This window comes from Camelus dromedarius, chromosome 6 (genome assembly GCF_036321535.1).
Source record: "Camelus dromedarius isolate mCamDro1 chromosome 6, mCamDro1.pat, whole genome shotgun sequence".
Lineage (NCBI taxonomy): Eukaryota > Metazoa > Chordata > Mammalia > Artiodactyla > Camelidae > Camelus > Camelus dromedarius.
In genome coordinates, this window is record NC_087441.1 from 19,654,874 (window position 1) to 19,671,150 (window position 16,277).

The following is a 16,277-nucleotide window of genomic DNA, read 5'->3' on the forward strand; positions in this document are numbered from 1 at the left end:
AAAAAAGTTGCAGTCCTTTACGGCTTCATAGCCGACTGGAGGAATAAACCAGTAAATAAATAGTAACCAAACAATGCCATGAGAGAAACCACAGGTGTATGAACAAAGTGTTCTGAGTGCAGTGAAAGGGGACCCACTCAGATGCCTAGGTCTCTGGACCGCTTCACTCATAGGTGGTGTCTGAGAAAGAAATGTAGAAAGGGGCCATCAGAACATCAGTTCTTCTAGAAAAGTATCTGAGGCAGCAATGTGGAGAGAGGTCTGGTGAGGAGACCTGGGAGGCAGAGAGATGAACTGAGCTTGTTGCCTCAACTTCAGTTGAGTGAGGATGAAGCGTTGAACTGAAGCAAGGATGGTGGCGGTAAGGAGGCTGGGGCAGACTTGGCAGCATCTCTGGAGGTATAAACATAATACGGCTTGTCAACTAACTGTGCAGGGTGTGGTAGAAAGAGAAACTTTTGGATGCACCCTGCCTTTATTGAGAAGACAATGCAAGATGAGTTACAAGATTTAGAGGAGGGGTTAGTGAGTTTGTTTCAACATGTTTATATTAAGTTTATAGTGTTTCAATATGTTTATCTCAAGGTCCTTGTGTCAAACGCAGAGTGTGATGCCCCAGGGGAAGTTGGACCAGGAAGTACAGACTTGGGAACACCCGTGTAGGGCAGAGATTAAAGTCATGAGGGAGAGTGAGATCCTCTTGGAAGGGAACACGAGGAGAACAAATAAAACTGATGCTTCAGTCCTGAGTGGATGAAAGGGCTGGGCAGATTTGGACTCAAAAAGAACAGAAGACTCAGTTCGTCCTGAGTCTTTCCTAAGGGGTCCTGAAGACCCCTTGGTCTTGGTCCACTGTTTGAAGCTCCCTCGCTAGCGATGCTTAAGCAGAGACCGAGAGGGAATTTGCCAGGATATTGTTCAGGTGATTTAAGTATCATATGATCTTTCGAGTCACTTCCCAAGTCTAAGAGTCTGGGATTCTGTGCCTCTATGATAGAAAATGCAGCTTTTTTCCACTTCACTTTCTTTGGCAGCGATCACTGATGCTTGCTGAGGCTGGAGCTTCAATTAAAAGGGAACTGGAAAGGATATAGGGATGGACTTCTGCCAAGGAGTTAGGTCTGTGGCTAATGAATGATCTGTCTGTGGTAGTAAAGAAGGAAGCCAGTTCCTAGGACAATACCTTCCTGCCTGTCCCCACCACATCCCTCCCCCCAACTATGGAGAGCTAAGGGCAAATGAATGGGAACCATATGAATGAAGTTTACTCTACATATCTATGAATTTAAGGATTAGGGGTAAAAAAACTTGAGTAAACCACACTTTGGGTTTTGCTGACCCCAAAATATCTGAATATAATTTATAGACGTTTTGATGAACTCACGCTACTGCTGGGCCTGCTCATCGCAAGAAAAAGGGCAGAGTGTAAGCCAAATAATATTAGCCTTGAATTCTACCCTTGCATGGAAAATCAGTTCTACAAAGGAATTTGCGATGGCAGGAAAATGCTTTAAAAAGCTATCGTCTGACCACTACCCTAGAGAAAAAATTACTAATACTCAGATAAAATAACCAATATATGGAAGAGCTTTTCAATAGACTTTGATCCAGGCTATTATTTATCCGGCTTGTAGCTCCTAGATGTTCCAAGGACCCGTGGTGTGTTCTTTGGACATCAGTGTTGGCCTTTTTCAGGCAGGAATAGCAATATAAAGCGATAAAGCCCTCTGGGGCGGGTAGCAGGCCCTGCAGGCAGGGTTTGGCTGCAACGGAGCTGAATTTGAAGAGTGAAGTAAAATACAAGTTAGGAAAGAAGTAAATGGTTTGGGGTTGCATCCTCTGTCAACAATTATGGAAGGAAAGAGAGAAAGTGGTAAAAAAAAAAAAAAGGGAAAACATGGACATAGAATATTGGTAAAATCAATTCGTTCATACAACAAATTAGGAACTGTTCTAGGTGCTTAGCATAAATCACTAACTGAAACAAAAGATCCCTGCCCTTTTGGAAATTATATTCCAGCAGAGGGAAATGGACAGTAAGCCATGAATACAACATATAAATGAAAGCATACCACATGTCAAGGGCAGTAAGTGCCAGCAGGGTAAGGGGACTTTGGGGGCACGAGGGTAGTTGCAGTGCCGAACAGGCTGCTCAGAGTAAGCCTTACTGAGAAGGTGAGACTGAGCAAAGATTTGAAGGAGGTGATGAAGGGAGTCAAGCAGGTCTCTGGGGGAGAGCATTCCGAGACAAGCAGGGTGCTTGGTGGGTTCAAGGAACAGTAAAGATGCAGCTCAGTCTACTAACATCTATCGATTCATGAAATGATTACAGAGTACCTACAATATGCCAGGCACTACGCCAGGCGCTGGCATAGTAAACAATTAATCCCCGACCCTCAAGAAGCTATGAAGGAGACATGGCATAAAACCTGCGTGGTTTGACCTTGACGTTGTGCCTTTCACCCTGGGGCATTTTTGACTCCCTTTCCTCCAGTATCCCTCCTTCCCATCTCTTATTGGAGCTCTCTCTTTTCTGCAGCCATTTCTCTTCTCACCATGACATTACCTCCTTTCTCTTCCTCTTCTCCCTTATCTTTTCCCCTTTTCCATTCTAGCCTTTCTCTATCTCCCCCTTCTTTCCAGTTCTCTCAGTCTTTCTTGCTTCTTTCAGGGTTTTTTTTTTCTTTATCTTTGATTTTATATACTTTAAAAATGTAGTGTTTTTGGCATTTATCCTGGTTGGTATTCTCTGAGCTTCCTGGATCTGTGCTCTGGGGTCTGAGACCTAATTTGAGGGAAATTCTTGTTCATATTTCTTCTGTTTCTTTATCTTTCTTCTTCTGGCAATCCCACCATGCATCTGTTACACCTTTAGTAGTTATTCCACAGTCCTTGGATATCTGTTCAATTTTTTTCAGTCTTTGTTCTCTTTGCTTTTAAGTTTTTTGAGGATTCTATTGATACATCTTCTAACTCAGAGATTCTTTCCTCAGCTGTGTTTAGTCTACTAATAAACCCATCAAAGGCATTCTTCATTTCTGTTACAGGGTTTTTTATTGCCAGCGTTTCTTTGGGGTTCTTTCTTAGGATTTTCATGTCTCTGCTTACATGGCCCATCTGTTCTTGCATGCTATCTACTTTATCCATTAGAACCCTTAGCATATTAATCATAGTTGTTCTAAATTCCCAGTCTGGGAATTCCAATATTCCTCCCGTGTCTGGTTCTCATGCTTGCTCTGTTTCTCTTGATTGTATTTGTTGCATTCTGGTATGACTTGTGATTTTTTTTTCTTGATAGCTGGACATGATGTACTGAGTAGAAGGAACTGCTATAAAAGTCCTTTAGTAATGTGGTGGTGAGGCGTCAGGGGAGGAGAAGTGTTCTATAGTCCGATGATCAGGACTCAGTCTTTCAGTGAGACTGTGCTTCTGGACTATGAACTTCCCAAGTGTTTCTCAGGCTTTTCCCCCCTCCCTTAGGTAGGACAGGAAGGCCCGAGCCAGCGGGAGTTGGGTGTGTCCCTCCCCCTAGGTTAGTTAGGCTCTGATGGTACCCCAGCAGGTAAGCTCTGGTTAGCTAGTCTCACCTGAGGGCAGGCTTTGTCAAGAGGTGAGTGTTCTGGTGTATTTCAAAGTGGTTCCTTTACTCCTCCTTCTGCTGGAAGCCTGAGGGGATGCTTCTCTGATAGTTACTACAGGAATCTGGTAAACCTCCTGCAGGTAAATCTCACAATATTGTGGGAACCTTTTTCATGACTGGGTCACCCTGGATTTTTTTCACTCTCAGACTGTCCTCACTGAGCCTCCTATAATCCGTCAGTTGCAGTTCAGGTTTCCCTCCCTGGTATTGGTTCCCGTAGTGGTTTCTGCTCAAGAGACTATGCTCCAGTTAAGTTATTATTCTCTGGACTTGCTGGGCTGTCTCTTGAACCTTGGGGAAGTGGTTTGTTCTATGTTCTCCCTTCTCATATGGATCCAAGAAGAGTTGTTGATTTTTCAATCTGTTCAGCTTTTTACTTGTTATGACGGAGCTGCACCTTCTAAGCTCTGCATATGTGGAACTGGAAAACCTTCTCCATCTCTCTACCTCACAAAATTGTTCAAAGGTTTGTCAAATATCATTTAAAAAATACATTATCTCCAATTTACAATGTTTCTGGGTGAAATAATAAATAAGAAAGAAAATTTGCAACAGCTAAAATGAAATACATTAAAATTGATTACTGAGTTAAAGAGATGGAATCAAATCTGTATGTCAAAATTTAGATTGACAATATCTAACACAGGAGAACTGGACTTGGCAGAACTAATGATCACAAATAAAAATCCACAGTGGAAGAAGCTACGATCAGCTAAACTGGATATGAAAAAAGCTTCCACATGACAACAGTATGCAGTAATTCTGAAGAGTCCGCCTCACCGTGGATGCAGCTCTCCGCCTTGTTCTTTGGGGTCTTATTTGTTTTCTTCGGAAGGTCCACTGGGAGCCCTAGAAAGAGGTTCTCAAGAAATTTCTGACCTCTGTTCCCATCTTACGTTTATTTTTGAAAATTTCCAAATACCATCTAGTTACTTTAGAATATATTGGGAAAATCAAGAAAGGTCAGTTTTTTCATATGAAAAAGAAGGTGTTCTTTCAACCAAGAGCTTATTTTATGAAATATCCAATATCAGGGTGGCACAGACTCCATGGGTCGTGAAATGCGTAATCTTTGTATCCCAGAAATGGAAAATTTCCATAAATTGCATGATTTACCAAAGGAATAATGTCAAATCTGAGTTCCTGCAAAACCAATGATCATCCAAGCAGTTTTTAATGCCTTCTCTTCGGAGAAAGACAGATACACGAAAACTTTAGTAATTACCAGATGTCAAAATAATGTTGAACAGGATAAAGATTTGCCTAAATTAAGGTTCTCTTGAGGATCGGTTACATATCACAAGAACAACTGACGAATCAAACATGAAAGGTAGAATTTATTTTTTCCTCTCCTGATAAATTATATGAGGAATGAGTAATTCCTGCTGTGATTATAAGAACATCGAGGTCATGTCTGCTTAAAGATCTGCGGGATAATAATAATATCCTAACCTTCTGCAGTGCTTGGCATTCTCAAAGCACTTTGTAAACATTAATTAGGTCTTCAATAAGCTAAGAGACTGTCTTATTTTTGGTTTTTCCTGTTACAGCATCACTGAGAGATTGCAGTCTTTCTAGAGTTTAAATATTTATTTATTTATTTATTGCTTTTAATGTGTATTTACTCCATTGACAATGCTTTAAAATTATAATCAGCAGAAGAGAAAGGTTCATGGCTCTACTTTTGCAACCAAGAAACAAGCCAGAATAACAACAGTACTTCTCCTTGTCCAAGTGAACACAGCCTACTGGGGACACTCTTTTGGCTTGGGAAACTGTTTTCCTGCCTACCTTCATCCACTTCAAACATGCCCTTTCCACCCATTAAAACCGCATGTCTTTTTCTCATCCCGTAGCCACACAGTGCCTAGCAGGGTGCTTTGCATGTGATAAGTTTTCAATAAATGCCTGCTAGATTGAATTAAACTAAAGCTTAGCCCCTATATGTGGCAGCCATGCAGAATCCTACCACTACTGTCTGTGACCACTCTCATTACATTTGGGAAACTCTTGAGTTATTTGCTTATATCACCTCTGTTTTTCTTTTGTCTGTTTATTGGTGGACTGAGGATAAAAGGTGGTAAAGGAAATGAATGTAAACGTGACATTCTTCCAAGTTTCAAAAGCAAATACAAGAACATCCTTTTTATTATCAACACTTAGTAAATTCCTAGTGGGCATCGTGGGCTGTTGGAGTTGCTGGGAACACAAAGATAAACAGGGCTACAAGGATGGAATGATTTTTGATTTTGGATATTGAACTGACTCCATTTAAATGTGCTACACTTTATGTGTTTATATTTTTAATTGTAATAAATTAGAATTCTTTGTGTGTGTGCTATTTCAATAGAGCTTAGAGATGACTATTTTAATGGAACCTAGTGGTTACACAGCAAGGGTGTATCACTCTTTTATTTACCCGGTTCCTCTGCTTCTCTGCAAATAAATTCTAGGATTGCTTGCTGAGAGAAAAGAGGAAGACGATGGAAAGGAAGAGATAGATTTTTTTTTCCCTTTAGTTATAATCATGTCTAACTTTTGGCAACGTTAGTGTCAATCAAAATTGAAACCCCTGTGAACTTCAGCTCCTGTGAGTTTTCTCTCATGGCTGTTTGAATGTTGCAAATTCAAGACTGACTTGATGGTTCCTCTGAAATGATGCCACAGTTAACTCATGCACTGCAGTTCAGTTCTGTGGGTCAGGGCTCTGGATCCCTAGAAATTATGTTGCACTTCCTCAAAAATGAATGTGATTCTATGCATAAGAACAGGGTGCATTCTCTCTTGGGATTCCTGTAGTTGTAAGATCTAAGCAGGCAATAATAGCAAATAAGCCTAGAGGGTCAGAAACCATTTGCTGAAATATCTGAAAGTTACAAATTGAACTAGAAAGTATTGAATAAAATATCTTCTATCCTCCTACATCATTAGATATATTTTCATAAAACAAAATTAAAAAATACGATTGGATGAGTAGTAAAGTAAAAATACACAGACATATAAAGTATAAATAGTTCACATAATATAAATATAAATATTCCAAATTTTTACTTTCTTGGCTTCATTTCAGCAAATTCACTAAATATGTTTTTATAATGGAAAGTCTCACAAAATTTGAGATCTGCTGATAGTATTTAACCTAAAACATCAGTTAACTAAAATGCAATTATAATCGAAGTGCACACAATTTGAGTATCTTCATTAAAATATGAACATTAAATAAATGTAAAAATGTCAATAAATCATTTTAATATTTTTATAATTAGATATTCAAAAATATCTATTAAAATTAAAAGCAAATGCAAATTATAATTATTATTAGACTTTTAAATAAAATTTAAACAAAGCTGAAAATGTTGATTTAATTTTTTGATATTTCATAAATCTTATTATACATTAAGAAATTAAACTATTCATGATTCCAATATTTAATGTTCATATTTTAACTGTCAGTCTAAAGAATCAACATCATTTTTTTACACACGTTGCATTTAAAGCTTCATATATACATACTTCATGTAATGCATATTGTTTAATATTGCAAAATATTCTTCAGCCATCAAATGCAACTTCCTTGTTAGTAATTCTGGAACCATAAATTGGAACCCGGAAAAAAGCAAAAAAATGATCATTCAGCTCCTCGAAGAGACACAATTCATTGTGAAAGAATGTACTGAGCTCATATTATCTGAAAGGATCTGACACATTCATTACTTTATCTTTTCCCTTTCCTAAATATTTGTGTCACTCAACTCCTCCTTGCATTTCTAAGTAGAGTTTTTCTCCAAGAGCGGGAATTTTAACCCATCAAAATGAATCAAGGGAAATTCAGGAGAGTCTAGTTGCAGTTCTAATGGCTGCAGACGTGCTTAATAAACCATTCTTTCAAAACGTGAAACAGCACGAGGATCTGCAAAGACTGTGATTTATTCTCTGGCCTGAAGGTAACATAGCACCGTTGAGGGATGTAGACAATAGGCCAGATCATCAAGGATTGTTCTTCTACCGCACGTGATGCAATCCTTTGTTCTCACCTAAGGCCCTTCTGGTGTCAGGAACTTTCTAAGCCTCGGTTTCCTCATCAGTAAAAAGGATAATCATTTCTTGTTCATAGCACCATTGGGCAAATTAAATTACAGAGCCTGGCACATAGTAGATTCTCAAAAAATAGTAGCTTTTCGTATTAACTGGCAAAGAATTATGAAAAACTGGCTGTACTGCATTATTCATCAATCTAATAAACATTGACTGGTCCCCCTATATGCCGGGTGGCTGGGCAGAGACTCGGGATTTGAAGGTTGCAGTCTTGCACTAGACACCCAACACTTTTGTGGGGGATACTGACGTGCACGATGGCGATGTGGAAGTGTCATGCCAGCACAACCAGAGGAAGGGCAACCCTGCGGGAGTTGGGGAAGGCTTCTTAAAGCAGACGTTACACAAGCCAACAGATGAGCAAGAGCTTCCCAGTGCAGAACGGGAAGGAACTGGGGGCAGAGGATTGCAAAGACTTGGGAGTTATGAAAGCATTTCCACATTCAAGAAAGGTAAGATGTTGGAAAGGGGCAGAGCAACCATGCCAGACCCCTTAGAAGACTGAATCCAACTGACAAGCCCCCACTGATCTGTTTGTAACTAGACCTGAGATGTCATGTTAATCTTCGCACAGTGTGGCTCTAATTGGACTCAAGGAAAATTCCAGTTCTCTGAGATGTGCCACTTCTGACGAATAGGCTTACAAAAGGCTTGATTAAAGCCCCTCAGTACGGTAATACTTGTTTGTCACTATACTCCACTTCTCTTTTAAAATGTACCAAAACTGGGGGCAAAATGAAAACTGTTATTTTGGACCTCAGATGCGTGATTTCCAGCTCTTCATTCCCCTATAATTTCTGTGATGGGCTGCCCTGTTTACTAGGAGCACCCGGGGACATAGTCTAAAAACGGCTGTAACCAGAAAATGCAGGCTTCTTAATTAATAACAAAACAGTGCTCAATTCCAGAGGTGGAGAGGGAAGGCGACACAAAATTTCTCTGCAGAAAATAACATCTTCAGATCTTGTCAAGTGATGTGCAAACCAGCCAACGTATTTAATTTGAAACTTGTGACGGTAGCACCATGGCTAAAGCATCTGAAAGGATTAGACGGAGAAGAAGGAAAAAACCTAGTAGCAGCTGCAGGCAAATACCCTGGGATGGGCAGAACCAACAAGGTGGACCACCACGCTGCTATGGACACCCCCAGTGCCTGCAGCAGCTCCCCTAAGGAAAGTAACAGCCCTGCTGCTCCTCTGGGAGAAACTCTACAAGCACAATGGTTACTTGCAACATAGTCTCACTGATGAGAAGTGAAGGAGGGTGTCCAGAGTTGTGCAGGTGGGAATCAATCCTTAGTCTCCAATAGGGGATAAGCCATTGAATGTCACAGAGATTACATCCATCCAGGAATGAGCCCATTGTACTGTACCAAACACCACTGGCACCTCTTATAAACTATAGATTCAGCTACTGCATAGTTTCAATGGTGACTCAATTTCATGGGAAGATTTTTTTTCATTTACATTCAGTTTTCTTCTCGAATTATAATCTCTCATTATAATCTTCCAACATCTCAGAACTACTGAGCTAGATTCTACAAACAGCCTGCATTAGAAAACAGCTCTTACATAGAATTTTTTTTTTTAATAAAAGAAAATCGTTTGTTTTAGTGCACTTACCATTCCATGATTCAGCCACCCTGGGATAAAATTATCAAGCAACTTCGGGTAAATCATCTCTCTGTCATAGGCATAAATGATCCAGAACACCGCTACCACGAACTGGAAGGGAAAAGAAATCCTTTATTTCAAATGCACCAACAGTCCACAACATACAATTTGTTGTGAAAGAACCCAACAAAATTGTAATCTGAAATGAAAGACCAATCAATAAGCCAGCTAATAACTGGAAAGATCATTTTAACTCCATCCCATTAGTGGTAACTGTTGGGGTCCCTCCCCTTTCCTTGATCTCCCACTGTGTTCTCTCAGGCAAAGGGATCTGAGGGTGAGGGAGAGAGAGATGGTCTGTCTGTCATCTGGAACAGCTCCCTTCCAGGGCTAATTGTGTTGGTTTGATTCCTCTCAAGAGGGTTTAAAAGTTCATTGGTGGTTTTTTGGATCCGAGTCCCCACTGTACAGAGTTAGCACACATTCAAGAAGCTGTAGTGTATTTTCCTTGAACCCATCATGTGGTTTAAATTAATCTTCACATTCTCAAGTTTCGATTTCACTACTAACAGCATTGAAATCACTGCTATAAAATGTCCTAAAGTCACATTTCCAACAAATGTATTAATTTATATAGCCTAAGCAGGGGCTTTGGTTGCACTGAAAAGCAGAGTGCAGAGTAAAGGAAGATTTCCTAATTCTCTTGGAAAAACGTATAAAATCTGGTTTCCAGAGGTTTATTTGGACCCATTGGCAACATCATCTTCAAAATCAAGTAGAGTACTCAATTTATTGTCTTATCTTTCCTCAAACCAATGGTGAGAGAGGAAGCTCAGGTAAAATAAAGAAATGAATGGCCAAAGGTCTTAACCTTCACCATAGTACCCTTTTAAAAGTGAATGCTCTTGTAAATAGTCTATAAATGTAGCTTAGAAAAGGGAACAAGAAGGGGAGGGCACAGCTCAGTGGTAGAGTGCTTGCTTAGCATGCAGGAGGTCCTGGGTTCAATCCCCAGTGCCTCCATCAAAACAAATAAATAAATAAAAACCTAATTACTCCCCCCCTTCCCCCCTACCAAAAAAAAGAAAAAGAAAAGGGAACGAATCATCCCAGAAGGAGGTCTCAAAGTCTCTTCAGAGTTATGTCTTAGAATAGTAAATACCACAGAATAATAAAATGCATCATGAATATTAAACGGAAACAATTTTTATATCATTTCTTATAAGTCATCCATGCCCTGTCATTTTATTAATAATATATATTTTATTGCCCTATTTTACAAAACTCCTGGTGGTTATAGCTCAAGGCTAGTAATCAGAAGGGTTCCAAAGTTCTTTTCAAAGCACATCAGTTATCACGGGGGTAATCTTAGCCCAGAAAAAAAATTCACCCTTAAAACCTAGGATGTTAGGACCATTTATTGTTTCGTAAAACACACTGAATGATAATTACAATAGGCAGCTGTAGATAACACATATAGTTTTAATAACAGATTAGGGCCCCCCAGTAATTTATCCTGCTTTTGAGGTAACTATTTTCAGTCAGTGGGTAAGTGCACAAGATGAAAAAAGAACAGAACACCTATTATTAGCTTAAGGTTAACTATCAGCAGGGTCTTTCCAAGTACAGCAAGTCATTTCTGAATTATCCACAATTTGGGTTTGTTCATTCCACTACAGACTTCATGTGTATTGAGTATCAGTGTTCCCCGCCCTCAGACCTGGGTGGGCTCTGTGCGCTGCAGCCTTGTCACTCAAAGTGTGGTCCCAAGGAACAGCAGCACCCACGCCACCTGAGAGCTCGTTCGATGTGCAGAATGCCAGGTCCCATCCTCATGTGTCTGATCTCATATTTTAATAAGATCCCGAGGTCATTCCTATGCACAGAAGAGTCTGAGATGTCCTGCTTTGGAAGGCTCTGCTCCAGCCACCTGGAACCTTCTCACTCTCCCTGGAGTGAGGCAATCCCGGGTCCAAGTGGCTGGTCTACCCAGAGCCTGGGCCCCTCCTCTTCTAAACCACATCCTGGGAAACTATGATCCTGGAATTTCCTGCCCAGGAGACACAAGTATGCTTCAGGGCCTGTGTGTATCTCCTTCCCCGGTCTGACCCTGGAGGGCTGACTGTGCAATAAGTGTGCGCACCCCTTGACCCGAGAGACAGTTCAGAGGTGCTTATTTCCGTAGGATGAGAACCAAAGCTTAACATTTGGTCTGGGTGTCCATACACGGGCACAAAACCACTTCAATCCTGGATGGAGCCATGGGTGAAAATCTCTTTGTCTTGGCCACATAACTTAATCATGATGTCAACATCCCATCCCAGACACAAGCCCTCCCCCACACTCAAGGGGAGGGGAGGATACAGGCCTGCAGAGCAGGAGGCAGAATCCTGGGGCCATCTGAGATTTCTGCTTACCGTGTGTTCGTACTTTTCTTTTCCAGAACTCTTCTGCCTATTGTAAGTCCTTTGCATTTTCACTTGAATTTTAAAATCTCAGCGTGTGAATTTCTACAAAAATATCCTCCTAGAATTATGACTGTACTGAATCAATATATTCAATTTGGGGAGAAATGACATCTTAACAACACTGAATCGGTAACCCATGAATGTAATCTATGTCTCCATTTATTTAGATCTTTAATTTCTCAGTGTTTGTAGTTTTCAGTGTACAGGTCTTGCACATACTTTGTTAAATCCATCCCTAAGCATTTCAAGTTTTTTATGCTATTGTAGATGGCATTAAATTTCTTTTTTATAGTCTTTGTTACTAGTATATAAAAACACAAATGATTTTTGTATATTGGCGTGGTATCCTGTATCTTTGCTAAACTCACTTAGCAGTTTGAGTAATTTTGCTATATATTATTTTCGGCTTTTATATGCACATGGTCTACAAATGAAGTTGGTCTTTCTCAGTTCTTTACAATTTGTATGTCTTTTACTTCTTTTTCTTTTCCTATTGCACAATTTTGACTAGAAGTGATTAAGAGTGAGCTTCTTCACCTTCTTTATCTTAGGGAAAGTGTTCAGTCTTTTAACATTTCAGTTTGATATTAGCTGCAGGTTTTTCTTTGATGCCTTTTATCAAGTTGAGGGAAATCTCTCCTATTCTTAATTTACGTATGTAATGAACAAGTGCTGAGTTTTTTTCAGATAGCTTTGCTGCATACCTTCAGGTGACCATATTTTCTTTTCCCTCCTTTTTTCTGTTAATGTGATGAATTATATTGATTGATTTTTAATGTTAAACCAACCTTTAATTCCTGGACATTATGTATTATTATTTTTATATATAGCTTTATATATATCATTTTTATATATAATATGTCTTTTTTATATATTATCTCATATATAACTTTATATATAAGTAATATATATCATTATATATGTATTTTTTATATATTATATAAATATTTATATTCAAGTTGCTGATATTTTGTTGAGGTTTTTTCCACCTTTAGTCATGAAGTATATTGACCTCTAATTCTTTTTTTTCCCCTCATAATACCATTTTTCACTTTTGGTTACTATATAACACTGGCCTCAAAAAATAAATTGAGATGTGTTCTCTCCTCTATCTTGCGAAGGAGTTTGTGCAAGATTGGTATTATTTCTTAGACTATTTGATAGACTTCTCCAGTGGTGTCATTTGGATTTGTAAGTTTTCTTGTGAGAAGATATAATTGTGAGGTCAATTTCTTTAATAGATATACAGGGTTCAGATTTTCTGTTTTTTCTTGAGTTACTTTGAATCATTTTTGCCTTTTGTAGGATTTCTCCGTTTCATCTAAATTTTTAAATTCAGAAAGTTGTTCTGAATATTTCACTATGGAAATCAGCATATGCTAAAAAATCAGGCATTTTGCCTGCAGAGAGCCAGTTGTTAATGTTCACCAGCACACCTCTGTTGACAGCTCCCTTCTGTCCACCAGGAGTGAACATTCACGGTGTCCCTACCACACACACGCAAAGCACTGTGGGGTCAACGCTTACTAGTGCAATTCGGTCAATCCTTTCACCCCTACTATACATTGAAGGAATTAAATGGGTTATTAACAGTGAAGTGACTTTCAAGAAAGTGTTAGTCACCTTTCTTAGTGTAACACTAGAAGGTCAAGAGGTACAGCTAACCGAGCAGTCAGCCTCCTAAATAATGCTTGAGATATAAACACGGCACAGATGGTAGCTTCTTGGCTTCCTGCACTGATATCCTCTCGATGGTACGGTCATCAGCAAACCCAAAATAAGTTTGAACTCTTCCACCAGGGCATGGATATGAACAAAAATAGGTTCCCTTGGACAGGCTAAGCGATACCGAGACGTCCTGCTGTTGTGAAGAAGCGCCTTCTCTGGCCGGGACCCAGGGCCAGCTACTGCTCAGCACCACCTGCTGCTTCTCAGCTGCCAGGACCAGGATACTGTACTTGGACTGAGAGAAGGAGGAGCACAGTCAGTTTCCAGTCCTCCAAGCCTCCCAGACAAAACACTCGTGTGACAGCCGGTCCCTGAGGCCTCATCTGAACCCCTCGGAAGGATTAGAAATAAACACAAAGGAAAACTAAATTCACACTTTGATGCTTTTTGTAAGGAGTGCCTTATGTGGAGTCCAGTAGAAGCTAACCAGCTTTGGTCCACTTCTAAGGAGAAGCTTTACTGATCACTGGGAAATTCCTTGGAGTTTACTAAAACCAATTAGGATGCGAAGGATGTTGCAGGGAAATCAACCCTGGAGGAGGCTAAAGAGAAAAGTCACTAATCTAGAGATTTGTCTATGAAGGCCATGTAGCATGACTGCAAACGTCCACCATAGAAGGAGTGCAGGGAGGAAATAAATGAAAGCATCTTTAAAGTCTTCAGCTTCAAGATGACATGAGCTTATGATATTGCTTTTCCTTTTAAAACCAACCTATTAGTACTCAGATTTACCAAACTGGTAAAAATTTAAATTCTCTTCCGGGCTCTGCTACTTTGCATCTAGATTTCCTTTTCATAATTGGATTTCCCATCGATGCTTTCCAAGGTCAGGCTGTTGCTGAGAGGTAATACTGAGACATGACTGAAGGTGTGATTTTGCTTTCCAAACACACAAAGCGTGAGAATAAGGTGTGCCTTCCGGATGCTAGCTGGCTTTGTCTCTGATGGCCCCCACGCACAGAGGGAAGGCTCATTCGGACCTGGCCCTTGCCTTCCCACTTGGCATGTCCAGGAGATCCGGGTCCCCAGGTGCTCTCCTCCCGGCTGACTTCCCTCCACCCCACCTTTAGCTTCAGAAATGCACATGAAGCATAGGGCCCTCTGAAATGTTACAGCAGCTTTTGTTCCACAGTACAGCTTGTTTCTAGTACTCATTCCTAACAGTGTGACATTGAATTCCTCTGCTGTAATGATCAGGTTGTAACACTGTATTTTTTTATGTTAAGCATTCTGCTCAAATTACCTTACAGCCGGAGTCTCCATTTAGAGAGTTTCTAAAGCACACGCTGATGTTATGGCTTCTTCATGGCCTTTTACTGTCATTTTTTTGGGGAGAATTGATTATATGTCCACATTTAGCCACACTGAAGTCCTTAATGATCTTTTCTGACTGAGTAAATAGCATGAGAATGAAAACCCAACTCCTGCAGGAGCCTCTGTGATTTGGTTCCTGCCTTTCTCTCCAACCTTGACTTGTACTGTATTCTCTCTTGCTCCCTAAGATCCAACTGGCAATTTGATTGTTCCTAAAACTCATTATGTGCTCTCCTGCCTCATAGCAATACCGTTTTCCACTCTCTCTGCCAGGAATGTTCTTCCCCATTGTCACGTGGCTGGATTCTCTGTTCCTCCGGGTCGAGGTTAAACAGCACCTCTTCCTGGAAGCCTCATCGCTGCTCCATTACTTTCTATCAGAGACCCTGATCGAATATAGGCTCTTTTTGTTGCTGTTGTTCAATCGTTCATTGTCCAGCTCTCTTATGAGAAAGTGAGGTCTCAGGGGACAGGAACTTCTCTGTCTTGTTCACTGTTTCCCCACTGCCTGACATATACTGTGCTTATATGTAAAAATTTGCTATATACATGAACAAAGGTGCACTGCTGGTCCTCGTATGTGGTCTGCCCACATCTCCCACAGAAGCAAGTACCCTTTTATTCTTTCAATTTTCTTCCTATTGACCTAAATGTTTTCCCTTCTGTTACCCACATTTTTTGTCCTCCTGTGAGGAGACAAGCCCTTTGTCCCAAAGTTTTTCCTCTAGCCCATCCTCTCTCAGACCCGCTATCAGTTCGCTCCTCCCTCGCCTGTTTAAGTCTTCTCTCATCCTAAAATAATCCTTCCCTGAACTTCCAGATCAGGATAGAAGACTATAAAGGCTCTCTTTCTAGAAGTCAACCAAGAATAAGGAGAACGAGAAACAGAGAGAGATCAATGCAAGTAGGAAACTTCCAAAATCCAAACATCACTCTTTTCAACATGCTGTCAAGTACTAGAGAAACTGAACCAGGGCAAGGGAAGACTCTGATGCAAGAAACAAGACCCACTGAGGGTACTCTGGTCGAGTGAGCAGGACAGAGAGATCGCTCCAGGTGGCATACTGCGAGGGACATGGAGTGACCCTTGTTGGGAGCAGGAGGTCTGAGGTGCATGGGCGCACTGGGGAAATGTTCAGGGGTCAGAGGTGATGATGCTGAAGGTGGAAGCGGGCCGGCATGGCATCTCTGCGAGAAGCAGGATGTCGATGTGCCAGGTAAACGAGAAAGGATCTGGTAAGCAGCCTGGATGGACAGCTCATGCTCACCTGATGAAGACCACTTTCCTGTCCCCATATAAAAGGGCTGTGATCAGTATGAGTCAAGGGGAGAGGAATGAGTCCAGCCCAGAGAGAAGCCATCCTCTAGGGGAGAGTGGTGGTGGGAAACAGACAGAAATTCAAGCTGCTCTTGCTCAGT

The 16,277-nt window shown here is 40.6% G+C and overlaps 1 protein-coding gene across 2 annotated transcripts in view; it reads right to left on the minus strand.

Moving 5' to 3' along the window:
• Positions 1-16,277, minus strand: part of AIG1 (androgen induced 1) — a 220,216-nt gene that overhangs the window by 130,194 nt on the left and 73,745 nt on the right. For both annotated transcript variants that reach the window (XM_010983705.3, XM_064486638.1), the window contains exon 3: positions 9,358-9,459. In XM_010983705.3, coding sequence (XP_010982007.3) covers positions 9,358-9,459 — 102 coding nt within the window. The remainder of the gene's footprint in view (positions 1-9,357; positions 9,460-16,277) is intronic.